This window comes from Neopelma chrysocephalum, unplaced genomic scaffold (genome assembly GCF_003984885.1).
Source record: "Neopelma chrysocephalum unplaced genomic scaffold, ASM398488v2 Primary Assembly neopelma1_209, whole genome shotgun sequence".
NCBI classification, from domain to species: Eukaryota; Metazoa; Chordata; class Aves; order Passeriformes; family Pipridae; genus Neopelma; species Neopelma chrysocephalum.
This window is the reverse complement of record NW_020897871.1, coordinates 885,447-912,448: the sequence shown is the minus strand read 5'-3', so window position 1 is coordinate 912,448 and position 27,002 is coordinate 885,447. Positions and strand designations below refer to the sequence as shown.

General features: G+C 39.0%; 1 protein-coding gene across 4 annotated transcripts in view; it reads left to right on the top strand.

The window, feature by feature from the left end:
- Nucleotides 1–20,384, top strand: part of PPARG (peroxisome proliferator activated receptor gamma) — a 54,160-nt gene extending 33,776 nt beyond the window's left edge. For 3 of the 4 annotated variants that reach the window (XM_027703146.1, XM_027703147.1, XM_027703145.1), the window contains 5 exons: nucleotides 332–501; nucleotides 1,845–1,983; nucleotides 8,204–8,403; nucleotides 12,245–12,695; nucleotides 19,791–20,384. In XM_027703146.1, the coding sequence (XP_027558947.1) occupies nucleotides 332–501; nucleotides 1,845–1,983; nucleotides 8,204–8,403; nucleotides 12,245–12,695; nucleotides 19,791–20,038 (1,208 nt within the window). In that variant the 3' untranslated portion in view covers nucleotides 20,039–20,384. Of the gene's footprint in view, nucleotides 1–331; nucleotides 502–1,844; nucleotides 1,984–8,203; nucleotides 8,404–12,244; nucleotides 12,696–19,790 lie in introns of those variants that run through there. The other variant, XM_027703148.1, reaches the window with a different exon arrangement.
- Nucleotides 20,385–27,002: the final 6,618 nt, after the last annotated feature.

The following is a 27,002-nucleotide window of genomic DNA, read 5'->3' as shown; positions in this document are numbered from 1 at the left end:
GAGGAGGAAAACCTTTCAAGTATGAATTCTCCATACATAAATTTTTAATTTCCCTGTCTTCAAATCATTCCACACTACAGAGCTGAAAACTGGATCTGGAATACACTTTCTACATCAGAATCTGCCCCTTCCAGCTTTTTCAGCCCATGTGCTGCCAGTGAAACAGCAGCTTCCATCCCTTTGCAGCCTTTGTCTGCTGCTCATTTTGTGTTATGGAGAGACCTGGGAATCTGGACGTGTTTGCTGTGATTGCTGGTGATTGTTCCTTGCTGCTTCTTCCACATATTTCATTATACTTAGAGTTTATCATTTAAATCTTCTCTGTACACAGGTGCAATCAAAATGGAGCCTCCTTCCCCACCCTATTTTGCAGAAAAGGTTCAGCTGTACAACAAACCTCACGAGGAGTCCTCCAACTCGCTCATGGCCATCGAGTGCCGCGTGTGCGGGGACAAGGCCTCGGGGTTCCACTACGGGGTTCATGCCTGTGAGGGCTGTAAGGTAAGGGGGCACAGAGGCACTTTTTCTGAAGACTTGATACTATTTTTCATCTGAATAATCACTCAGTAAAATCACAGATCTGTGCTTTTAAGAAAACAAAGTTTCAGGTCTTTAAGCAAATCGTTCTGCATATACTTTATGGCTTCATAAGTGTTTTTTAAATGTAACTTGCTTTTTTCTTGTTTACGTTACTATCTATTCAATTTTTTTGTGCATTTCTTTTACTGTTGTCAATTATGCAATTATATTTCATTCCTGCTGTCTTGGAGGTCACATGCAGAATCTGAATTCACAGAACACAGCAAAAGCAAACTTCTGCCCAACTCCAAAGCACTGAGCAATGTAAAATTCAGGCTCTGTTATTCTGATTGATTAGAGTTTCTTTACCCAATTCCCACATTTAGAGAATTCTAATGGTAGTAAAGAATGTGGCTTTCTGCTTTAAAACTCCACTTTTTTTTAAATGTCAATGATATTTAGTGTTTATGGCACATAAAGGAGAAGTGGATGGTGTAAAAATTGCAGTCCTCAAGAGTGAGAAAAGAAATGTCAGGGAAAGAAATTATGATAACTTATTAAGTTCAAAGAAAAACATTAGAGTTTAATGTGAAACTCCTATGTTCTCTATTTCCAGTATCTTGAGGATAATAACTAATAGAAAAGACCCAGTCCAGAGCTTAAATAAAATTTGTAACATTGAATTTGGAACACACATAAAGCAAAAAGTATTAGGTAGATTACTTAAATTACAGTGAATTATATAAGAGTTGGCATTATGCTTTTATTATTCCCTGTGAGATAAAAATGGTGATAACTTTGGATAAACTTTATTAATTGATTATGAGTGATCTGAGAAAGCATCTTTAAACTGTAAAAAGAGAAATAACCCACAACCTTTTTTATTTGCTAGAGATCAAACTGCTGTTGGCAGAATTTTTGGTTTGTTGTGGTTTATAAAACATTTTCTACATTGGTAGTGAACTTTAAATTTTGAAAATGTCACATTTATTTCATAGTAAATTGTCCCATGAGCAATGGAGCAAATGGAGCTTTTCTTCCTTTGGCATTGTGCTCTTCATGCTCAGCTCCCAGATTGCATCCCCAGTGTCCTTTAAACCCCATTGATTCCCATAAGCTTCTCCAGCTTTCTGAGAATTTTAGCCCTCTCTCCGTTGAAAATGACGGCTGAGATCAGAACAGGAGCAGACAGGATGGTCACAGGAGCTTTGTTTCCTTTGGAAATCCATCTGACCCCAAGGTCAGTTCACTGTGTCTGTAGAGAAGGGAGATGGTGACACTGGCAGTTCCTTGCATCCTTTTACATGTTTTTGTGTTTACTGCAGGGCTTTTTTCGAAGGACAATCAGATTAAAGCTAATTTATGACAGATGTGATCTTAACTGCCGTATCCATAAGAAAAGCAGAAATAAATGTCAGTACTGCAGGTTTCAGAAATGCCTCGCTGTTGGAATGTCACACAATGGTAAGTGCACAGAGCATATTTTAAAATAGTAGTGTTTCATCTGAAAAATAACATGACACATGAATAAGATTATCGAATGTGCTGCTTTAACACCCGGAGTCTTCAGTTTCTTTACACCAGGCAGATCAGAAATATATGTTAGAGAGATTGCCCCTGAGTTTAGGAGACTGCATGTGACTGGAGATTACTTTTGACATAAAAATCAGAGAGGTGGAGATTCGCCTCTCTTGATGCAATACATAATGTAACATATCAATTGGTTTTACTCTCCATTACACCATTGGTAGTTCTCCCTGATCATATTTCCAGTGTAATTGTTATTTTTCAGTTCATGGTCTTGTTTTCTGACAAGATTCTTTTGCATGCTGTAGCTAAATGTGTCTTTCCTGTAAGCTGAAAACTTAATAATGAAAAATGGACTACAGAATGTGCTGAAACTTTGGAAATAATAGCAACTTGAATTTGCTAGTAGAATTTGTAGTCTTAGACAGGCAAGGTGTTTGAAGTGCTCTCTGGTTCTGTGGTTGCCTTTATCATAGGTAAGCAGATTACATGAAGCATATCATGGTACTGCTCTCTTGAATAGAATTTGTAAGAAAGTCCCTCTGAACTTTAAAATTAACGGAGCAATTCATGTGGAAATACTTATGAATGTTTGGACAGAAAGATATAATGAAGATTCTTTGTTGCCTTGCTTTGGCAAAGCTGAGTAAAAACAGGAATTAACTGTCATAACATAGAGACTTACGTAATTCTAAGGGTAAAGAATTGCAAACATGACTGGGAAAATAATTTCTCTGTGGTTTTCTTAAAACTTTCATTATTTTCAATATAAAAAATGAGTGTACTGTCCCCAAGAGGAAAGTTTAACTGTGGTTTGCAAAGTTAATACATGCACTGAATGTAAATTGGTATGGGAAATGTTTTCCTAATAGAAAATATGGTTTTCAAATTCCTGGGATACAACAGTAACACTCAAAAATAAATCTAATTTTGAAATGCTACTGTGGGTATTTTTATAGTAATTCAGGAGGTTTTATTATTATTATTTTCGAGGGCCATGCCAAATTCTCCCATAACCCAGCAGCACAGCTCCCAGTCGTGTCAATGGGAACCATGTGCAGTTCCATCAAGAAGGGGAAGGCCAAGACCATTCTCTCTGGCTTAGTAACATAAAGAATAGTTTTAAAATTAACATTTCACCTGCCATTTTTTCCTGTTCAGCCCCTGCCAAGGCAGAAGCTGTGGCACTGAAGGGGCCTGTGGTGACAGGAGTTGGAGAGGAGCGGGAAAGGGCAAAGCCACTTGTCCCAGGGCTCAAAGGAACATTTTTCTTTGCTCCACTCTGGTTACATTACATTGCATGGAACGCCCTCATTCCTTCATAATTTATATACAAATTTATAACAAAGAGAGGAATTTCACCTTTGAAGACACAAGCCTTTATGGAGGAGCATAAAGAAATGCAACACTGGACGTTGTCAATGACACTGAGACACTTCTTACTGTTATATCTGCAGATTAAAGTTCATCACATCACATGGAAATTGTAAAGGCTTGGAATCAGAATGTGGATTATTTGTGCCTGAGGGTTCCAATCTATGTCTGTCTTTGTGTAGATGTATTATTGCAAAATGATCAGGGCACTTGCAAAAATGGGGAATGCCAGGAGACACTGAGCAGCTACAGCCACATTTTTTCACGTATAAATGCTACATACCATTTGGCTAAAGGTTAAAAAAGACAGTAGTGTTCTCATGCTTTGAATATTGTTTTCCTTTCCTTCTCTAGCCACAGTGCTGCTCTGTGTTTAACCCTGAGTTGCTCAGATTGTATTTCGAAGCACCTCTTATTTTAGAAATGTCATTCATTTTTTTTCTCTTCTCCTATAAGACTTTACTTTTATAAACCTAAGTACTGTAATGGAAAAAAGAGAACACATGGCAATATGTCTCTATTATCAGTTCTGGGAGCAGTGAATTGCTCAATCTGGGCACATACCTCCAGTAAGCTCAGACAGGTACCAACCTTGGCTTTATCTTGTGTTTTCTAATGTAAGAAACTGTATTTATGATCTGTGTGGAGACTCCTTTATGCTCAAAAACAATCTAGACAATCAGAAGAATAGAGTGTCCTACAGAGTAGTCTTTAAGCAATCACAGTGACTTCTCCAGGCAGTAAAATCTGTAATTAAGGATAAATATACTAGTTTTTCCACAGAAAGCCAAAGGATGTAAAGTAGCATATAGTGTCTTACCCTATTGGTTTTATATTACTGACATTTGGAGAACTGCAAATGCAAGTAAAAGAAATAACTGCCCAAGGAAAGACAGAGATCCCATGTTCCAGCTGCAGGCACATACCCAAACTTGCAGCATCTTGTATTGCTGGGAAAGAAGCTGCCACCTGAAGCCCTTCCAGCCTGGCAGCAGGAGCAGCAAGCCATGATTCCAGAGCTCTTACAGCAGCTCATGGGCTTGTCCCTGCCCTTCTTATCCCTACAGACTCGGATTGATCCCCTTCCCAGGCTCCTGGGAAATAAGGCAGTGGCTGAGGGCAGATGGAGGAGAGAGGAGATGAATAGAAAGGAGGATCAGTGGTCCAGGGTACAGAAGATGAGACCAGGGACACAGAAGGAGGTGGAGGGCAAAGCAGGAAAGGATGTCACCCATTCCTTGAAATTTTCATCAACCACCAGAAGTGCTATGAGTTCTTATCCACCCTCTGAACTCTTTTTCTAACCTAACCTTTGTAAGCACTGTCATCAGTCCCTCCTTCTTTCTTCTCATCCAGAATCCCACTTTCCAAACTCCTTCCATAAACCTCCTGGTGCCTGACTTTTGTCTCAGTCCCTCAAAAATGACAATGACAATGATTTTTCCAAAAGGAACATGATAGGCTGGTCTCACAAAACAGAATTTTGCCCCACATTTTGCCCACAATGCTATAAAATATCAAACACAATCTGCTGCAACTAATATAATATTTTTAAATATATTCTAAACATTATAAAAAAATTAAGTCCTATGTCTATGAAATTGTAAGATAAGAATGCTTGATTTACAACTCTCCATGTTGTTAATGAATTGTTGTATTTAAAATATACTTTTGAGTCCTGATCATCTTTTCTTTAGGAACCTTTACTCTCATCATTCATAAATTAGATCAGAAATCTTCCCAACACTCACGTTCATGAAATAGGGACAGTGTTTAAAAGTGGGTCACGAAAGATCCACTGCTACTAATCCACCCCAAAACCACTCATTTAGAAAGAAACAACCACATGTGGGAATGACAGATTGCTAATAAACATAAGATCCATACAGAAATAAAGATGCATAACAGACTTCACCCCAAGTTTGGGGCAGTAAGAGACAACCCCACCGTGGCACTTGGATCAGCTGCTCAGCCTCCTGTGATCCCACCAGGGCTTGGGGCTGCTCTGACACTGCTGTCCCAGCCCTCTGCTCTCCCTCTGGGACTGGGACCTATTCCTTCTCTTCTTTGGGAGTGGGGTTTTTCCATTTCCACTTACAGAGAAGGAATTGAAAATCATATTTTTAAAAAAAAAAACCCAGGAATATTATCTTTGTAGAAAAATTTGCCTCATGAGCCCCCATGCCAAGTATTCCTTAGAAATAAATACCAAATGTCTATGCAGCTTTAATCATGTGTCATTTGAAATGGTCTTTCTCTGCCTCTTTGGGCTTTACATCCCTAGTACATTATGCATAAAGGTGTTTGCATTCATAAAATTTAGCTCAGTGAAGACAATTCTCTGATTTAACATTAATTTCTCATGTGGTTTTGACTGTATGTATAAAAATTATACAGTGTCTCAAACACATGGAAACAAAAATGAGATATGACTCCAACAAGGAAGAGTACTGAAAAATAGCACAGTAATGAATAATATTTAGCTTTTATAATATTTTTCAAGCAGACATCTCAAAGCACTTTTCAGGAAAATAAGTATCACCATCACGAAATAAAAATAAATGGCAAGTGAAAGAAGGTATCTACTCTAAAATTATTAACAGTAAATGAAATATTTGCAGTATGATGAATTCCAATGCAATCTGTAAATTAATAGAAATAATTTTATATTAGAAGCACTGGGGCTTATAACACCTGGCTGCTTTGCACAGGTAATTTGATGTTCTTTGCTGGGGATAAGCACACCAGAAATGGGATTCTGGAACACCCTCAGTCAATCCTATTTTTCATTTAAAAAATAGGTTCAGTGTAAGTTGTTATTTATTATTTCCAAGGAGACAAGAGACTGCACAGGGATCCAGCTATAGGATAAGGGGCATATTTAGAAAACATGGCATGGATACTATGCTGTCACTTTGAACTAAGACTGTTTGACGCTGGCTTGCAAGAGTACATCGATACATGACTGTGGAAAGCTTCTGTAAGTTTGAAAAAAGAAGCTATCCCACTCAATTCCAGCGAACTTCCTGGAAAAAACAGGCGCTAGTTGAATGTCTGAATTTCTAGCAAGGTGCTTGTTACCAGTCTGGCTTCTGTTCTTTAAAAGGATACAACTATAGAGCTTATTTATCCTCTAATGACAAAACAATCTCTGTTTTCAATAAAGTCTCTACATTGAACAATTGTGTGTCAGCAATCAGGGGCACAGCTGGTATATACTCTGTGCCATATCACTAAGAATGTTCCAGGAGATACCTGATTAAAAAGGGGAGTGGGGAGAAGAAAAAAAAAAAGTGGAAAGATGAAAATAAATTCCTGATGATTTTAATGCCTTGGGGAATGTACAAGCTATTTTAGAGTTAAGTTAATATTCAAACAATGTGTATCTCCTTTTTTTATCCCTTGTTTGTAGGGATAACCTTAGTGAAAGGGAGTCCTATGCCAGTGAGATTTAGGACTCCTAACTACTGGTGTTCAGTCACCTAACAATAAAGAACAGCCAAGCAAATCTGAAATATGCAGCACGTACATCCTGAGACTGGGTTTGCTGAAAGACAAATGTAGTACAGTTGCAAAAATAAACAACCTTGTTTCTACAGCCATGAAATAAGACAACTGATCAATAAACATAATGTATGAAAAATGGAGAGGGGAGTATGTTTTCTGGCATAATTATTATTGAACAAAGTTGTCATTTGTGCCCACGAGCACACTGCAAGCAAACTCATAAAAGAAAAGTGGCCAGTCCTTTCCAAAGTAAACACCCTTAATATAATCATCTGTATGTGTGATCTTAACAGCACTTTTGCTTTATCCAAGGAAGACACTAATCACTGAAAAAATATTCATAATGTTTCTATTTCCCAAGGCCAAAATGCAAACTTTTTATTTCTTCTTTCCGTGTTTTTGTTTGTTTGTTTGTTTGTTTTGATGCTCTTTTGTTCTGTTTTGTTTTCATAATATAAAATCAATTCTGTTTACCGAAATATTGTGTGATAAATCAGTCTTGGTCTTGATGGCTCATTTGAAACATAAGCCAGTTCAGTCCCCATATGAATAAATAGTGGCTTGGATAGTGAGTACATGGGTGTAAAAGTAGGAGATTTAGAGTCTACTGTGGGTTAATATTGAGCAATTTTGAGATCATATGATGAGGTAGAACAATTTTGTGTTCTTTGAACGCTTCATGTACATAGAGGTACCATGAAGAACTCAGTCTTTTCTGGCTTTTTTATTCACTGGACAACCTACTTCCTCATTCCATAATTCTTATGGTAACATTTTTTAGCACTTGCTACATTAAGTTCTGCTGAACTATTTAGGAATTTATTTCTGCAAGGCATGTGAGGGCTTTGTTTCTAAATAAATGAAGAATCTGAGGTCCATGTGGTGATTTGCCCCGAACAATACAAGGCTGAAAGGTGGTTCCTACCCTAAGCCAACAGAATTTTAATATCTTAAATATTCTTTAGATTTTATTTAGATTGGAGGTAGAATCACGGGGTTTTACCAACCCTGTCAGGTGAGCTGACAATAGATTTGCATTTCCAAGCAAGGTTTGGGCACATAGATTATTTCCTCTTAGAGGTTTATTTGTTTAAATTTCTTTAAAGCTCTTCAGCTGATTTGCTTGTATTACTGGAGAAAATCCTCCTTTCTCACTTGCCTTACCGCTGGTTTAGTACAAGCTTCGAGAGCCCTCAACAAAAGGTGCCAGCAAAAGCTCTTCAGGTGCCTTGGGAGGGGCAGGCGCAGCCCCGGTAACCGCTTGTCGTGTTTTCAGCCATCAGGTTCGGGCGGATGCCGCAGGCGGAGAAGGAGAAGCTCCTGGCAGAGATTTCCAGCGACATCGACCAGTTAAACCCCGAGTCGGCCGATCTGCGAGCACTGGCCAAGCACTTGTATGACTCATACATCAAGTCCTTCCCCCTGACCAAAGCCAAGGCAAGGGCGATCCTGACAGGAAAGACGACAGACAAATCAGTTAGTTCCCTCTTTTTTTGTCTTCCTTTCTTTTGAGTAAATGATTTACCACGCTGACAACACATCTCTTAAAAAAAAAAAAAGAACAACTTTGCTGTTGGCAGTTACATATTTCAAGCTGTGTCTGAAACACAGGAAATGTTTTTAGATAGAATAAGTAAACATTATTTGAAAAAACTCCAAGTTCACCTAATAAAATACTTGAAACCAGTACAAGAATTTGAAGGTCATCTTAACCTTTTTGTATTCTCTGATCCTCTCTTCCCGTTTTTCTTCTCCTTCCCCAAAGGTTATCTCCCACACTATCTGTTTGAGGTGGACATCGAGCTGTCAGGAATTGGTTGCTGTCCTACTCAAACATCCATATCACAGTGTATTATCAGCAGTAGCTGTACCCAAAGGAATATTCCTTTTCCTAAGTGTCAAATGATTGCCAGCACCCACACCATCACCAGCCTGAGCTATGATGCTCATTCTTATGATGATCTGATGACTTCCTGCTTTTAACTGGGTTATCTCAGGTCAGATTGTGGTTCTGTGTTGGTGCAATTTGAATTTTAGGAGAATGTACAAGAAAATCTTGGAAATGTAAGAAATAATGACGTGTATTTGTGGGTTGCCTTGGAAACTTCAATGGCAATGCATAAAAATCTTCTGTATCAGTGAGAAGGAGGTTAAATAAGAATTGATCATTTTGGTAGGTTTTGAATTTTGTCACTATTTTAATACTGAAAGAGCAAAATAGTTTTCCAAAACTTATAACTCCTAGTTTGATATATTTTCTAAAATCATTGTCAGAAATTTTATTGTCAGGATTTTATTTTCTTTAACAAGTTCAAAGACAGGAAAGAATTTGGAGGTATTTCAGGCTTTCTTCCTTTCTTTAAAGACAGTTAAAATACTGACTTCAATGTTGTCTGTAAATTGGTTGCACCCCTCACTTAAAAACTTTAGATATGGCAGACACACAATTTGAGTAACTTTCAGCATGGAATATATGAAGTTTGAACTACATGGTTTATTTATTCTGCAGAAACTGCTGTGCTAAGCCCACTTGGAGGTCATTGCTTTTTCAATGGCTTTCTGCAGTTCCCTCTCTCTATCAGAAACATAATTACTGGGAAAGAATTAATACAGCAATTTAATGATAACTATGTACCTGCACTGGGAAAAGGAATAGAAGTGAGGTGTGTAATTATATATCCTGCTTCCTCCTCTTCACCCTAAAAATGTCACCAGGCCTGATCCTTTTTCCTGCAGCTGCCCACCGTGGAAGGTGACAGAAGTTTGGGCAGGGCACCTACAGTGTTTTTGTCTTCCATTTTCCAGACATTTCCAGGAAGTTTGTTTCTGAGGTCCCAAGCACATCCACAAACCCTACCTGTGTCCTGTAAGGGTCTGTGAAGTTGTCACAGAACTCAATCAATGTGTGCTTTGCTGCTCTGCTGTGCTGGGTACTTAACAAACATCTGTGCCTGTGAATTACATAGATAGATACATAGATAGATAGATAGATAGATATGTGTGTGTGAGAATTTTTATATATATGTGAATTTACATATATATATGTGTGTGAATTTATATATATATGTGAATTTTTATATATATATGAATTTATATATATATATGAGTCTATATATATGTAAACTTATATATATGTGAATTTATACCTCTATATGAATTTTATATATGAGTTTTTATACATATGTATGAATTTTTATATATATATTTGAGTTTATATATATGTGAAAATATATACATGTGATAAAATATAAATATGCCATTAATTGCATTCTCCTTTTTTATTTGAAGTTTTTAGACTGTGCCAGATTAGATTTCTTTTACTTGGTGCTCTCCTAGAAACAACAGAAAGAAATGACCTGCTATTACTAAAACATGTATTTTAAAAGCATCTTCTACAGTCTTGGTATTCCCCTATGTCACATATGCATGCATATACATATGTATATTTGTTTATATGTAAAACTTTCCTGCTGCCAAAATGTCATTACCTCTTGAAAAGTGCCTTGTCCTCCTGGCTTTCCTCGGTGTGGTGCGTTTATTTTCTCAGTTTCACACTCAAATCCTTAGTGCAAGTGGAAAAATAGTGTCACAGCTCCCCCACTTGAAGTGAGTGCTGTGGGCTGAGCTCGGAGTGCCCTGGGACAGTGGCAGCCCTGGGACAGTGGCAGCTGTGGGGCAGTGGCAGCTGTGGGGCAGTGGCAGCTCCAGGACAGTGGCAGCTCTGGGGCAGTGGCAGCTCTGGGGCAGTGGCAACCCTGGGACAGTGGCAGCTCCAGGACAGTGGCAGCTGTGGGGCAGTGGCAGCTGTGGGACAGTGGCAGCCCTGGGGCAGTGGCAGTGCCACTTCCGTTGTCTCGGAGCAGCAGAACACGGATTTAACTGGCAGTTGTGGAGGCTGAAAGTCTCCCCTGGGGATACAATTATTTCAGCTCACAGACAGCTCTGTGCACTGACTGCACTTCGAAACTGGTTTAGTCATAAAGGAATAGAATTTTAGGAGTTTCTAGAACCTAATTCTATGGGAAAGGACCACTGACTATGTATAGGAAGGACTGGGTTATTTTTGAATCTGTTCTGCAACATATAGTGAATATAAACCCATGAGAATGATTTTCATTCATGATTTATTTATACAGGGACACCTGTATGAATAAGGCATTAGAATCTATAATCAGAAATTTTAAAAAGTATTTCTCTAGTCCAATTGTTGGTGTCTACTTCCTTGTATTTTAATTAATTAATCATGTAGGTTAACAAACCTACTTATATCAGTGGATATTTGTTCAGTGCAGCAATGAACTAGTCGGTCATTCATCCTGTAAAGAAAAGATTCTTTAAATAAATTTGAGAAATCCTCAGTTAACCACTTCTTTAAAACCAGGAGCTTCTTTTGCATATTCCAAAACAGATTGTTTCCAGATCCCAATGAACATATTCTGGCACTACTTTTTCTAATCAGCTTTCAAAATCACTTCTTTCCAGTTGAGTTTATTTCACAGTCAGACTCCTGCTCGTGTTCTGATTTGTGCTGCTGTAGTTTGTATCATGTTATTTGTGTTTTCTTTCCCATAGGCAAGTTGTGCAGGTTTAAATATATCCTTAGTTGTTTTTAAAGGAATTAACAGCAAAACACTACATTTATCAGATAATCAATACCAGAAAGTTGATATTACTTGTAGTATTTCCTAGAAGAACTTGAAAACAACATGGCAGTATACGAAGGAATCAAAATATAATTTAAAAAAAGTAATCAAAAAAAAAGAAATCAAAATCTGTCTTTTTACAAAAAAGAAGTTATATACTCAGAAGTGCAAACAGGTCCCTGTGCACTTACCAAATTCTGTTGTATAGAAGCCATTATAATTCAGGTTAAAGGAGTATCATTTTAGTGTTTTGTTAAGCATTCCAAACTTCCAATTCTGGAATTATTTTGTAAAACAAAAAGCAAATAAAAAAAGAAAAAGCTAAAAATCATGAATATTTTTAAATAATGTTCTTTACCTCCCCCCTCCCCAATTTTTTAAATTATTTTTAAAAGTATCAGCCAAAGTCCAAAGCAGTTTTTTAACATAGATTCACAGACCATGTGAGAAATCTTTAGGAACCATTAGGCCTTTCATTTTAATATTGTGAGGAGTGTGCTTTAACAGGTTTAGGAAAATTTCCCTATTTAGGGGCAACTTCCCTTGACAGCTCCCTTGTAGATCCCTGAGTGGTGCTGATGAGTTAAACCCCTGTTTGCCAATCCTGTTTCTCAGGAGCCAAGTGTTCCTAGAAAGGACGAGTGAAGTAAATTGCCTTTTCCTTCTGTTTTTAGCCATTTGTAATTTATGACATGAACTCTTTGATGATGGGAGAAGACCAGATCAAGTGCAAGCACGTGTCCCCTCTGCAGGAGGAGAACAAGGAGGTCGCCATCCGCATCTTCCAGCGGTGCCAGTTCCGCTCGGTGGAGGCCGTGCAGGAGATCACCGAGTTCGCCAAGAACATTCCAGGTTTTGTCAACCTCGACCTGAATGATCAAGTAACTCTCCTGAAATATGGGGTCCATGAGATCATATATACTCTCCTGGCTTCTCTGATGAACAAAGACGGAGTTCTTATATCTGAAGGACAAGGATTCATGACACGGGAGTTTCTGAAGAGCCTGAGAAAACCTTTTTGTGACTTTATGGAGCCCAAGTTTGAGTTTGCTGTGAAGTTCAATGCACTGGAATTAGATGACAGTGACCTGGCAATATTTATAGCTGTCATTATCCTAAGTGGAGGTAAGTGCTCTCTTATTTAATATGATATTTTATATGATATAATTGACACTTTTCATTCCTGTCCAAACAGGAAAGTGCTCAGCACTACAGGGTGGGAATGAGTTTATTTACACGTAGATTTTTTAGTAGTTTTTAACTTTCTTAAAGTTGTTTGCCATTTTTTCAGTTTCAGACAGAAAGTGAAAATGTAAATGACCTGCTATTAATGATGGAGCCGGAAGTGCCTGCTGAATCAGCAGTTCATTTAGGTAGAAAACAAAATCAGGCCTGTCTTTGGGAAAACAGGAAGGGTGGAATTTCACTGGCAAGAGCTAAAATTCTGCATGAGATTTTTTTCAAACCTGCAATTAGGTTGTGTGGCTGGCTAATTGTACACAAATAGCTTTGACTCCAGAACAATTTCAAAATATGTGTGGTATTCAGCTTGCAGGATTGTTATGGTGCTTTTTATTGTTTTTTTCATTCATGCAAGATAATGTTTTCCTTTAAAAGGGAGGGGGAAAAAAAATGCATTTCTCAGGAAAATGATGGTCTCCTGATGCCTGAGGAAAACTGGCATTGTGTGCCTGCCTAATGTGCTCTGTTCGGGTTTCCTCAGCTGCTCCTTTTGTATTATCTTTACATATTATGCTTTCAGCAAAATATGAATCTGAAAGCCCAGGTATCAGACTACACACATTCCAACACTTCACTGAAAAAGACACTGAATTTTCAGCTTTTTGCAGCCAGTCAGGGTGTTCTCTCTGTTCTTGAGGTGACGTCACTATTCTGGTTTGGGACTTTAGTTCACTTAGACACCTTTCTGCTGAGAATCTGAGATATCAGACCTACATTTCAAACTGTCTTATTTTGGCCAACACTATCAAGTTAGTGATGTTGCATAAATAAAATTTTACCCCACTGATTTGTGTGTATTTTGGCTTAACAAGGAACTGCAGAAATCAATGGGAGGAATGTGCTGAATGTTCTGGATTCAGCTCCTCTGCAGAGCAACGCAGAGGATTCTGTTATTAAATTACGTTTAAGCAATCAAACACAACCACATGCTATTGTTCTAAAAACAAACATGCTGCTGAGAGTGCATTATTATGTATAGCTTCATTTGAAATCACCTACAATTCCTCCTGGCATTGTGTTTCATTCAGTAAAAATGTGGTATCACAATATGGTTTATTCGACTAATTCCACTTCAAACAAGGAGAGTTCCCAGAAGACATTTCCTTGTGCAAACCTCTGAACACGATGATCCCTGAGGACTCTGCATTAATTCAGGAAGGCAAAACACGTTGCTGGTATATTTTTTTGTTGGCTTTGATGAGGGAGGAGAAATTACACAAACACATTAGGGCACTACACAAAACATGACAATAATTTGCATTTTTTAATGTATTGAAATTTGACAGATGAGAAAAAGGCCTCTCAAAATTCACTCCTAATTGAAAAAAGGGAACTTGTAATCTGCAAAGCCGTGTCTTCAGCAGTGTTTGGTTTATGTTAGAGGAAACAGAACTAATGTGACTAATCTTCCAATTTAGAATGCAGGAAGACAACGATCCACATGAAGTAATTGACTGCGTGGAACCACATTTATCAACCAGTCTTTTTTTTTTGAGAATCATTTGTAAACAGAGATCTGTAAAGAACTACTGATTTTTAATCACTAGTTCTTAAGTCTCTGAAGCAAATCTGTATGGATAAATAAAATCAGTCCTTTCTAGGAAAATCCATTAATTTCTGGATAACAAAGATCTCACTATCTTTATTCAGAACTGGGGTTTTTTTTCCAAAAAAGCGTGGTAGCTACTTGTAAAACCTGAGCTTATATTTTGAAAACAATTGAGCTTTGTTGCCAATTATAGAATGGCTTTTATCACGAATTTTACAGTCAGATATGAGACATATCTGAACTGTGGGACTGTAATATCTCATGTGGTATGGAACTGAAGTCCTATTTCTCAGCTGTCTCACATGCTTGTGTTTCTGTAAGAGCTCTGTCCTTGCAAAACTGTATTTCTGTAAGAACTATATGAATATAGAACCAGGATGATTTCATTGAAACCAGGATTTCAAAGCCAGTTCATATTACCTTGAGGACTTTACTAGCTGCAAGAATACTGCAATGTTTAAGTCCCTTCAAGAAATCCTGTGTACAAATATCTTTATAAAAAAACCCAGTCTGTGAAACCAGAAAAGACCCAGGCAGGTGCTGTAACTGTGACTCTGTCGTTACCTGGGGACATTCTGTGGGTGCTGCTGGCTCAGGGGTGCTGGCCCTTGTGCAGCTCTACAAAGAAGAAGAGAAGGGAAAGACAAAAATAATTCCAGCTGGAACATTACATGTAGAAAGCTTTTCATTGTGAAGTGTTTGGAATTTGCCACACACCCTGTAAAACAGTTCAGCCTTTTGATATCAAAACAGCTGTATTTGCCTGTGACATAAAAAGGCAAAAAGCCCATATAACAATAAGAGGCTGACAAATAAACTGCAACAGCAACAGAATGAATGTACTTCCACAGTTGCTCATTTTACTGTCTCTGAGCTGCTCAGTGCAGCATCACTGTCTCAATGACTCCAACTGTGATTCTGAACTCATTACTGCAAAGCTGAAGAGTTCTTATTGTTGGTGCTATAAAACAACAAAAATGGCAAACAAGTTCTTATATTCTGAATTTAATGCTGATGAGGCAGAGAGACTCTGTGAGCAGTAGGATATCACCTTGTTTGTACAACAGAAATGCTTTTAGCCATTAATAGCAATGGCAAACTCTTATTACAACATTCTTTTAGTTGTGGTTTCTTTGCAAAATACACTTCAGTTAAATGAGATTTGGAAAGCTTTATTGTAGGACATCTTCTTCCTCCCCGCTGGATTCCTCTGTGCCACTGAGACACATCCTCAGAGAGTGCTGTGCTATACATATTGAAGAACTTGAGGCATCTTTAAAAATGTTATATATCTCTGAGTCAAAATAATAAGAACATCGTAAGAAAAAGGCTTAAGGAGAACAAGTTGGATGTCTCTGTTTGGGCAGAAAAGAAAATACTCCAAACCTTACTGGGATAACCAAGACTTATAAACACAGCAAATTCACTCAAAGAGGTTGTTGTCAAATACAGAAAAAGCTCCAAAGGGAATGTTGTAACATGTTTACACGTCATGGATGACCTTTGGTGTATTATCTTCTGCAGTGTTTAGGATCCTGCAGTGTTTGGGTACAGCAGTGTTTGTGGCAGGATATTCCTGTACAGACCCAGGTGCAATAACGCTGGGATGTGAATTCAGAGATGCTGCTGCATTCACTTTTCTTGTTTCTGAGCGTGTTCTTTACAGGAAATTTTAAGCCTCAAATCCCTGCTGCTTGTTCAAACACTGCATTCCAGAATTTGGCTGCATTCTGAGATCAGAAATATTTTCAGTTTTATCACTGAATAATAGCAAGAAATAGTTCATATTTGACTGCTACACAAATCCTGCTCTTTGTTAGAGCAATGAAATGCTTCGTAATCAGCCCAAGAACTGCAGATAATCACTGTAGGCATTGAACCCAAATCCTGGTGACTACAAGACATGTGACAGTCTCAGAAGAAAAACCTCAAACTGCTGACTCATATCTGTCTCAAACTGCTGACTCATGTCTGCCTCAGCAAAAGCAGTAGCACAGTTGCTCACTCGGTCATATCTTTGCCTGTTTTACCATATTAAGATTTTAGTATGTGTATTTAAATGAAAAATGCACTTGTTCAATGATATTAAAATGTCAAGACATGCAGATGGCAATTTCATATGTGAGGAACACGAAAAAATATTGTAATTGTTGTTAGGAAACAGGAAAGAAGCATCCAAATCTGTAAGTAAATAAACAAAGTATTTTCCCCTGAGATAGAAAAGAACATCAATTTACACAAACTGGTACCGGTGGTACTTGGAACTCTGGGGCAATCAGCCTTCCCCAGTCCCTGTGAACATTTTCTTACTTAGAACAACAGCTTCCTGTAGAATTTTCAAACCAAATGAAGCAGCTGTGTGAAAAAGAATTAAAACATAAAGAAAATCTGGATTAAGAAACATAATAATAAAAAGGGAAACATGGTACTCTCCTGGCACATGGTTAAAAAGCAGGTCACAAACAGCTCGTAAAAAACTACTAAACTTCAAAAAACCACTAAACTTTTGTGTATCGGGGAGGATTAAAAATGGTGTCAAATCACTTTTAGTTATCTCTCACCTGAATCATTTCAACTCTTTGGGCTTCTGTCACCAAATTTCATTGTATCATAAGAAACTCCTTGGTTTTGTCTTTCCCTTCCCTCATCAGTTCCCTTTGCAGTTTTCTCTGTGAGCTTTCAAACAGGAGTTTTTGGTCTCGTTCAGCCTCTTCAAAGGCCTCCACCACAGCATCACATCCAATTTCCCACTCCCATTTCTGTTTCTTCCTATTCTCTGGCTGAATGTTTCCCAAGGTTTACTGTTAATCATTTCCTTTGTATTTTTTTTCTACAAGCCACATCTTTCTGCAGCTCCCTACTGCACAAAACACACCTTTTGGTACATAACCAAATGCATCATAACACCTTGAAATATACCATAATAGCTGGATGTTAAAGCTTTTGCCTCTTCTTTCCTTTTTTCCTGATATGTTTCTTGGAACAGAAACAGCATTTTCCTCTGCAAGAAATTTTTACTGAGAAAATATTGCAAACTGTCAACACCCCAGAAATATTGCCCATATCCTGAAGTTCTCATTCATGAAAAATCCCTTTTCCTTCAATGGGAATTTTCCTTCCTCTTGAATTGGCTTATTTAAAAATAACATCTGATGATCTCGTAGGCTTTTGCCATAGTCATCTCTTCTGACTCTGGTTCCACTGGGTCATTATAAAACCACCAGACTGGATTTTCCAAGGGATTTTAAGGATTTTAGCCAGTACAGTCTCACTGAACTTCAGTTGACCTTGAGCACCCAAATTTGAGGGTTCCCTGGTAAGTTCTGGACTCAGTAGAGTTGCCTCCTGGGCTCTAAAGTTGACTGGGGAGAAGTGTTTGAATGGGGATTCACTTCTGAAAAACTCACACCCTAAAAATTCCCACAAAGAAGCAGGGGGCAAATGGAGATTAATCTCAGAGGAAATCAAAGCCACAGTCTTTGTGCTTTCTGATTTTTCTCTCCCTGCACACGGAGTCAGCCCCAGCTGGTTCAGAGTTCAGCTGCAACACACGAGGCAAATCTAAAGCGATCGCAACCCAAAATTATTAACAGCTCTGAAGCTCTGAAATTTGGGGAGTTGTGGAAAGACATAAAGAAGGCAACTAAGTTCTGCAGCACATGCAGTGCATTCAGGTAATCAAAAATAAATATCTAACATTGAACAAAAATTCTCCGTCTAAAAAAAAAGATTGCTTGAAAATATTGCCAAAGGAAATGAATAAAAAGGAACCATTTGTTTGGAGACAACTTTCTGCTTGCAGATGCTTACTTAAAGACTTTCTGAACCATATTTTATGGTGTTATCAGTTGAGTGGGATAAATAAGTGATGTCTGCAAGACAAGCACATTGGCAAACAAATATTGAGGTCCAGATTCAAAGTTACCATCAATGCTGTTTGTGAAAAGCTGCCACCAGAGCTCACCTCTTTGAGAACTGAGGATCCTTTCCTAATCAGTGACCTTCGTTTTCATGGCTGTGTATACTCATTTGTTTTCCTGCCAACTTTGCCTTTTAGTTTACACTGCAGTTTTTTTCCCGTGAAGTAAAACCCCAATGTATTTATAAAGAGCTTTGTTTTCTCTCAGCCGTTTTTTCTAATGTACAGCACGAGTCAAGCTGAGTTAGTAGAACTGTATGCACAGAAAGGTTACTAAAATCACAGGAAATAACTCCCTATTTTTAAAGTTTTAATAGAGATCAACCTCTTGTCCTTTCTGAGATGAAATTATTGCTTTGGGGAGGTAATTTAAGGCAAGATATAGGCACTGCTTTTTATTGATCAACCCATCAAATCGGTTTCATAGCTACACAGCAAATGTTATTTAAATTATTGACTCCTTTTTCATGGAGTATTCTTGCAACCAGGATGTGTTACCAGTGTAAAGTAATTTAGCAGGAACAAATTCATGGTGGTCATTGTCATATGTGAGGGTTTAACAATGTGAAGCAACTTTGATTGCTTAGACATCAAACATTTTGTTAACTTTCATTGCTGTAGAACCAAATAATTTATTACTTCAAGTTAGAAAACAAATGTTACAGATTCTGTTAAACAATAATTGCAGCCACTTAAGAATGTATTTGGGGACAGACAGAAATAAGAGGACAGCTAATTATGATGAGGATAATAGCGGTTAAAAAAGAAAGACTCTGCTTCTTGCTGTGCCAAGGCTGCTCTGGGCCTCTGGGCTGTGGCAGGGCAAGGTGCTGACTGTGGCTGGAAACATCCAGCCCAGGCTCCTCCAGCTGGAGCACAACGGGCTGTTGGCATGAGCCCAGAAAAGGCATTTTCTGCACAAGCCACATCTATTACTCTGTGCCTAAGTGAGCAGCTGATGCAAAAACCGAACTTCCTAATAGCAGCTGCAGTGGGGTGTGGAGAAGAACTGACCCTGTGGTGTTTGAGCATCCCGGGTTCGTGCGACTGCAGAAGTGGAATTTGTGCCCCTTGTAAACGTTGATAGGTTCACACCCACCTCAGCAGGAAACACCTTTAATGGGAGCAACTGCATGCAAATCCATCAGAGTCAATGTTGATTACATACACTGTATCAGAATCCTGGGACTTCTTATCCCCCAACAGTATCCCACTCTTCCCTTCCACAGACACTCTCAGTTTACTGTGGAAAATGCACCGTAGTGGAGTATAAACCTGTCTCTGTATCTGCACTGCACAAAATGCTGGAACCGTTTCTGAGACTAGTCCAAAAACTTTGAGCAAATTGCAGTAAAATCTGACAAATGAACACATTAATTGATTTGCAAACAGTTCTCAGGAAGTACCATATGCGAAGGCTTAATATACTGAGAAATGTTTCAGAAATTAAGACATGAGGTCGATGTTTCCGTACTCTTCACAAACTCAAAACTCCTGATTTTTTTCCCAGATCGCCCAGGGTTGTTGAATGTGAAGCCCATCGAAGACATCCAAGACAACCTGTTGCAAGCTTTGGAGCTCCAGCTGAAGCTTAACCACCCAGAATCATCACAGCTCTTTGCAAAATTGCTCCAGAAAATGACGGACCTCAGACAGATTGTAACGGAACACGTGCAGCTCTTGCAAATCATAAAGAAAACCGAGACAGACATGAGCCTTCATCCACTCCTACAGGAAATCTATAAAGACTTGTATTAACGACCAGAGTAGTTCTAATCCGCTGACATAATGTATGTTCTTCAGATTGCACTATTTCTTTGAGGGAAAACTTTGCAAACCTAAGAAATTACTGTGAAACAGCATTTTAAAAGAGAGAGCTTAGTATAGTAGATCTATTTTATGCATATTGTTTATAAAGACACATTTACAATTTACTTTTAATATTAAAAATATCTATATCATGAAATTGTTGGCAGTATTTTCAGAATTAATTTTTTAACTATCTTATTTCTTAAAATTGCTTGTCCAGTATGATTGATGCTTCACTCAAGTTGGTTAAGCATGCAGATAAATTTTCAACTAAATAAAAGTCTTTCTCCTTGAACATTTCTAGGGAAACATTTTAATATTACAGTCGATTTTGTGCTCCCAAGGCAGCAGCAAAATAAAATTGAGTCACAGCTTAGTGCAACTTCCTGTGAGAGTTTAAAAGGCAAAAGTTAGAAGTGTCAGGTGTGACAATGTTTGTGCTTTCCGTGACATGATTTGACACCAACAGAGCTGTAAAGAGGGCTCTAAGAAGAATTAGTTAAGGAATATGCACTACTGACTTGGAATAGGTTGGTACAAAACTCTTGGCCTGAGACCTTCCCAAATTATTTGATGAACTATCACTGAACAACATAGTCAAAAACATAATAGAAAGTTGGAATAACGTGACTCCTCCTGAACAAAAGCAAGGTTTGAATTAATTCTTGAGAAGATACAGCTGTAGTGGAAAGCCTGCAACATGAGTTTGACTTCAGCTATCATTGTTTATCACTGGCAACAAGAATGCTGGGAGATTCACTGCTGTTGAGATTGTGAGTTTTCTTATATATGTTGCCCTATAATGTCACCTGAGAATTCCACTGGAGCAAAGCACAGGAGAGTAAATAAATTTAACAGCAGGTAAACTTACTTACACTCTCTTTTTTCGGGCACTTTTGGTACTGATGTGAGATTCCCTCAGATTCACATTTTGCTTGCCCACATTTGATAGTTTGAGAATGTGACCCCCAAAGTCAAGCAGGTGTGGTCCACAGTGGTGAACCAGAAGAGGGAATTTTGGGGAAAAGAAGCCACCAATTGTAACTTACATATCAAAGTAAGGAGCAGTCTTCAATTGAATATCCTTGGTTTCCTCCCCATGTCCATATTTTATTTATGTAGCAAAAAGTGTGCCTTAAACTTAGTGAGACAAGTTGAGTGGGGATACATAAGTGGACAAAGATGTAATGTAGGGGTCTGTGTGAGTAGGATCTTCAGGGAGTATAAATTGGCTTCACTCCCAATGTAGACCTTGAAAATATAAGTCAGTGCAAATTATCCCATAAAGAAGCCGAGAGAGACAAATATTAAAATAAACCCTTCAGCTCATGCCTTCTACACCTGGAAAAGTTTCCTACTCTTTATTTCAGGTAACCTCTGGGCCTATGGTCAGTTGTAAGTGTTATGGGGGAATTGGATCATTCAGCCTCCAGGTTTGAAGCCCACAGGTGACATTGCACTGGCATAAAGTCACTGGGAGGCCAAAGTGAACAGGTATTTGTTCTTCCTGAGTGTGCAATGAGCTCATCTCAGGTAACTCAGACAGGATTGCCCTGAAGCAGATGGAGCATTGCATGTTAATGCTCAGGATTGCGGGTTCTCTGCACAGTTCAACACAGGCAAGTTGTGCCAGCTGAGCATCAGATCCTGGCAGGAATTCCATGCACACTAATTTATGGCTGTTATAATTCAAAAGAAATTATTCACTCTCTTCTTAAGTTATTTTCCACTGGACATTTGAAAAGTTGCCATCTCTCACTTGGTGGGAGAACCTCTATTAAATGGCAGAGGTCATCCCCTCCCGTAGGAGGACCTATCGAAGAGGAACTGGCACTGAGGTGGACCACAGCTCCAACACTGAATTCCTGTAATAGTAACACACAGCAAAAACTATTACTCTGAGCCTGCATTTCTCATACAATCCAATTTCCCACTGGCTTCAGTAGAAATGGAAGTTCAGAAGTAGCTCCAAAGAAAAAATAAAGAATTCTCGGGCATGGTCTTACATAAGTAATATTAAAAATTGTTTGAAAAGGATTGTGGAAGAGGTGCTCTGACAGTGACACTGAGTTCAGCACTGTTACAGGAAACAAATCTGTGTAACCCAGAAGCACATTAACCCAAAGAGCTTCATTCAACTATTGCAAGGGGCAATGCTTTTAAAGTGGCAGTTTAGCAGTGACGGTGTCTAAGCCATTCAGTCCAACAACCCATATATTTGGAGACTCGTGGTGTAATCGTAGTCACAACAGTCTAAGATGAAAGAGAAGACAGTTTTGCAGGAACAGGTGTTATCCTTTGTGAGGATGAAGGGACTGAACACCCCAAAGCCTACACTTTTCTTTCAACTGTATAAACTGCTCTAATAAAATATATTGCTCTCCCTAAATTCTGTCTTCTCTTCCATATTGATAGTAATTCATCATGTTTTCCTCAAGCCATGGAAAGTGTTAATTTTTTATGTGAATTACTAATCACTGAAATGTTCTGATTCTAAATGGTTACATCATGGTTAACAAGTTTTGCCTAAAATACTTTTCTACAAGAATAGGTCTTAAGGGAAAAATGTTCATTTAATGGACAATTGCTGTGTACTAATTTAGAACAAATGACTGTTATGAGGATATGAAAACATTTTCTCAAAAAATAGCATTTTCTCTTGTGAATTCTATTCAAAATTTTGATCTAATTGTAAATACTTTCTGTTTCTATGGGACTTTATTTATTAAAAACAAAAACTTGCTAATGGGAGTTCATAAGTAGGTTGTAACACTCTCTGGAGTTTTGGTTAAAATGGGCTATGCCATAAATGAACAATTTGGGTTTTGATCTTCAGTGCTACTAAAAACATTTAACAACCCAAAAATAGAAGCAGTCGGCTGGTACGTGCCTGCCTTTGAAGAACTTCAGTTTGCTTGTGTTGCACTGTCATTCCTTAGTCATCTGTTCACTACATCATAACATCTTCAGGGATGATGTGCTGAGTGGGATACTGGAGCACTCCCACAGGCTTTACAGCTTCTGACCTGTCACTTTGTCTTGTGTTTTACACTCATCTGCTTTTCCAATAGAAAAATGCTGGAGGTAAATCGTGTCCAGAGAAAGTCATTTGGTGTTCCTGCACACACCCAGCAGCTCCCTGCCCACTTCCCTCACCAGGACAGGCATCAACCAGGCAGCAAAACATTTCTTGTAGAAGCTCAAAAGTCCCCATTAAACAGGGAAAATGACCTTCTTCAGACAGAGTTCCTTGGTGACCAGTTGTACAGTAAATATTGCTATGAGCAGCCTGGATTGAACACTTTGAGATAAAATCATTTCCAGCATCACCACTCAGAGCAGAGACAGCTGAGACCACTTGAATCACAGCAGTTTCCATGCAGGTCATTAATCACCTTCCAGCACCATGTGGAATATGTGGTTGGGCCATGTGTTCCCAACATCACCTGTTCCTGACACACACGGCCCTTAGAGGTCCTAGAAAATGGAATTCCTGGTGACTCCTGTCATGACTCGTGTCACAGACCTCAGAGGTGCCACGGGCCTGCCCTGCCCTGCTTCCCTTCAGCACACCCACTGTGGGGTCAGTCACTGGGGGTGCAGGTCAGCAAGCCCTGGGGGATTGGGATTTCAGATTTGATCTGCAGTTGTAAACTCTCTCTTGATGTTGAGTGTGTTTTAATGGGACTTCCTTCCTGTTAAATGAGAGGTAATATCTCTCCCTTAACTGGACCTAACATCAACTTTGTAAACACAAGCTATACCAAGCTGCAGCTAGAGATTAATAGAAGGAGGAAAACAAAAATTAGGGGAAAACACCCCAAGCCCCCTGGGTCAGTCATACACTTGGCAAATGCTTCAGGTTTTCATCCAAGCATTGGAGAAAATGATGTGCCTCATCATAAATCCCATTCCAACTGCCTTTCCTACAGTGGTTAAAAATCAGCTGCACAGAGATGTGTCCAATATGTGAATATAAGCAATATACTTTCACTCTTATCAGCACTCCCTAGGCCTAAAAATGACTGTAGGGAAAACAATTTCTGAATTTCCAATTTTTCATTTTGATATGCAGGATATGGGTGTGAAATCAGAGTGGCCAGGCAGCACATCTTCACTGGTAAGAAAAGAATCAGGAGTCAGTGACTGACCCAACAGCAAAAGAAAGAAGGAAATGATTCCAAAACTCTAGATGCAATATAGCATTGTGTTATATGTGTGTGTGCACCTGAGCACCATTCAGCTACAGTACAGTTATAGTTATATATATAGTTATAGTTATAGTTATAGTTATAACCATTCAGTTATAGTACAGCTCCCAACCAGAAACCATTACCAGTAATCTACGGGTGGAAGAACTGCAGACACTAAAAACTGCTGTTCATCAGCTTTTCCTCATCCACTATGACAGTTGCCTCAAAACATAAAGCTCTCATTTCCCAGTACAAAAAGACTGTTTAGATATAAGTATTTTTGCTTCTGGCCAACCTGCATTGCCCTCTGGTCCTCTCCCTCATCAGTCCTCTTCTGCCACACCCCTGCTTTCAAGCACATCAGTTCAGCTGGATTTCTCCCCAAATTTGAGCTGTCAGATAACATCTCCTCGAGTCCCAGTGCTGAGCTGGAGATGGAGATGAGCAACTGCAGCTCAGAGTATGGAGGTGGTGCAGGTTCACTGTGCTCATTCATCAGACCCTGCAAACACCCTCTCAGCTCCAAGGATTCCCCAAAGTATCCCTGCTGATGGCATCCCAGGCTCTGTTCTGGATAAAAGCTGCACACTCTGCAAAGATATCAACCCTTCTTCCCAACATGCACAGTGTGTCATCTTGGAAACATATCCTGATCCTACCTACCTGTCTGCAAGGCACCTGAAGTTCCTAAACCAGATTAGAGGGTCCTGCTGGACTTGGCCTAACAGACACCAGCACTGTTCCAAGGATCCTACACACCAAGACCAGGCAGTAAGTGAATTTTTTGCTGCCCTGTTCAGGATCCCCAGACAGGATCTTACGGGTTTTTACCTTTATTCTTTGCAACGTCCAAATGCCTTATGGAGTCTGTGTTTGCAAGAAGTTTTTGTATAACAAAGCCAGGAAACAGTGCCTATACCTTGATGTGCTCCTGAAATAGGAATGGTTAGTCCAACTCACAGTGTCTTTCACGACACAGGTCTTTATTGCTTGATGTATCAAATCCTGTGCTAAAGCAGTGCAACAACTTGGGCTGCCTGAGCCAGATCATATCATGGAGATTCTGTGGGCAAGTCTTACTCTGGGCAAGCATTACTCAAGCCAGTAACTCTCAGATTTTGGGGGTTAAATTCCTCAGGGCTTCTTTTAAATGTGAAATTAATTTACTTCAATAGGTTTATGCAAATGGCTAAGATCAGTTCCCAACTCTCAAATGGGACAAGTTTCTAATTAGGATTTTGCTAACTGAATGTAGCTTTCAGCTCTGCTTTAGAAAAGGGTAAAGCCTAAAATGAGCTTTAGCTGAAAGTGAAAATAGTCCTTCTATTGAGACACATACTGTTTAAGGACTTTCTTTTTAATTATTAAGCTTCCTTATTGTGTTGGAAATGGGTAGCACTTTCATAACAGCATTGGCCAAGAGGAATATCCATTTCTCGTTATATTATATGCTGTTACCCAACGAGGCTTTTTTAGTTCAGTGGAGACAGCAAGGGAAAACTGTACTCTCCAGAGGCAGGGGAGGGAAGGAGGAACACGCAGCACCATTGGTTCTCACACTGGGAAGAGCTGGCAGTGCGGGAGAAGATCTTGTCCTGCTTGCTGCAATGATGATTAAAGCATTCTGTTGTGTCAGCATATCCTCAGTTTGTTAGTGCGAACTCTCAGCTGGCCATATCCTGCCAGATTTGCAAGCAAAGCCTGCCAAGCCATCTCAACAAAAATGTAGCTTTAAATATTATAAATGATGCTGCATTTTGCTGTGGAAATGTTTCCTGAAAAGGCTGTTCCAAAACATCCTTTATTGTTGGGGGAGGGGAGCAAAAGGGGCCTGGGAGAGGGAAGAGGGAGGAAAAAGAACTACTTTTAATAGACTTTTTTTTTTTCTTTTTTGAGGCCAGGATTCATTTCACATCATTCTGTAAGACCAAATGGATATTTTTTTCCCAGTGACTATAAAACATTACAGTAATAATTTTGTATGTAAGTTTTGGCCACTAGGCTGGGGTGGAAGGAAGGATAGAGGGCATCTGAATTTCCAAAGGATTGCAGTGAGGGATTTTGCAATGGATCAGTTCATCGAATCTTCTCGGTGGACATCTGTTTGCTGGCAAGGGAGATCTCTCTTCTTCCTGTTCCATTAAATGAAAATTCTCAGCAGAGCAAATGAGGTGGCTCCTGTAGCAAGGGCAAGGTTTGGGTTCTAGACCAAAAAAAAGGATTTGATAACAGGAGAGTATCATGAACTGTTCAATGAGATCTCTCCACATCAGCTGTTCTTCTGGAGCTTTGGTTGCTGGATTTCCTTCTTTTTCTGTACATGGCACAGAATCAAGGCCATGGGCCCCAATCTCCAAACCTCTGTGCAGACACACACAGACATCCAAAGCTGTTCAAACCTGACATTCCACATGTGGCCCATTTGTATGGGGAGGTCCTTTTAGAAAGGACAGAATCTCACAGAATTCTTTCACAGTTCAGCCTCACACCAGAATAAATTGAAAGGAATGATCAGAGTCCTGCAATCAGAAGTGGACTAGGATGTGCCCAATCCAATAGTTTGCCCTTATGTGCAAGCAATGGTTTCGTTGCAGTGAGTTGGAATCCAGACTGTATTGTACTTGATGTCTCTTAACCAAGCTATAATCAAAAGATCTAGTAGCTGTTTAGCTGAACATTTCCACACATCTTTTATACTTCCTTTTTCTTAAGTTTTCACA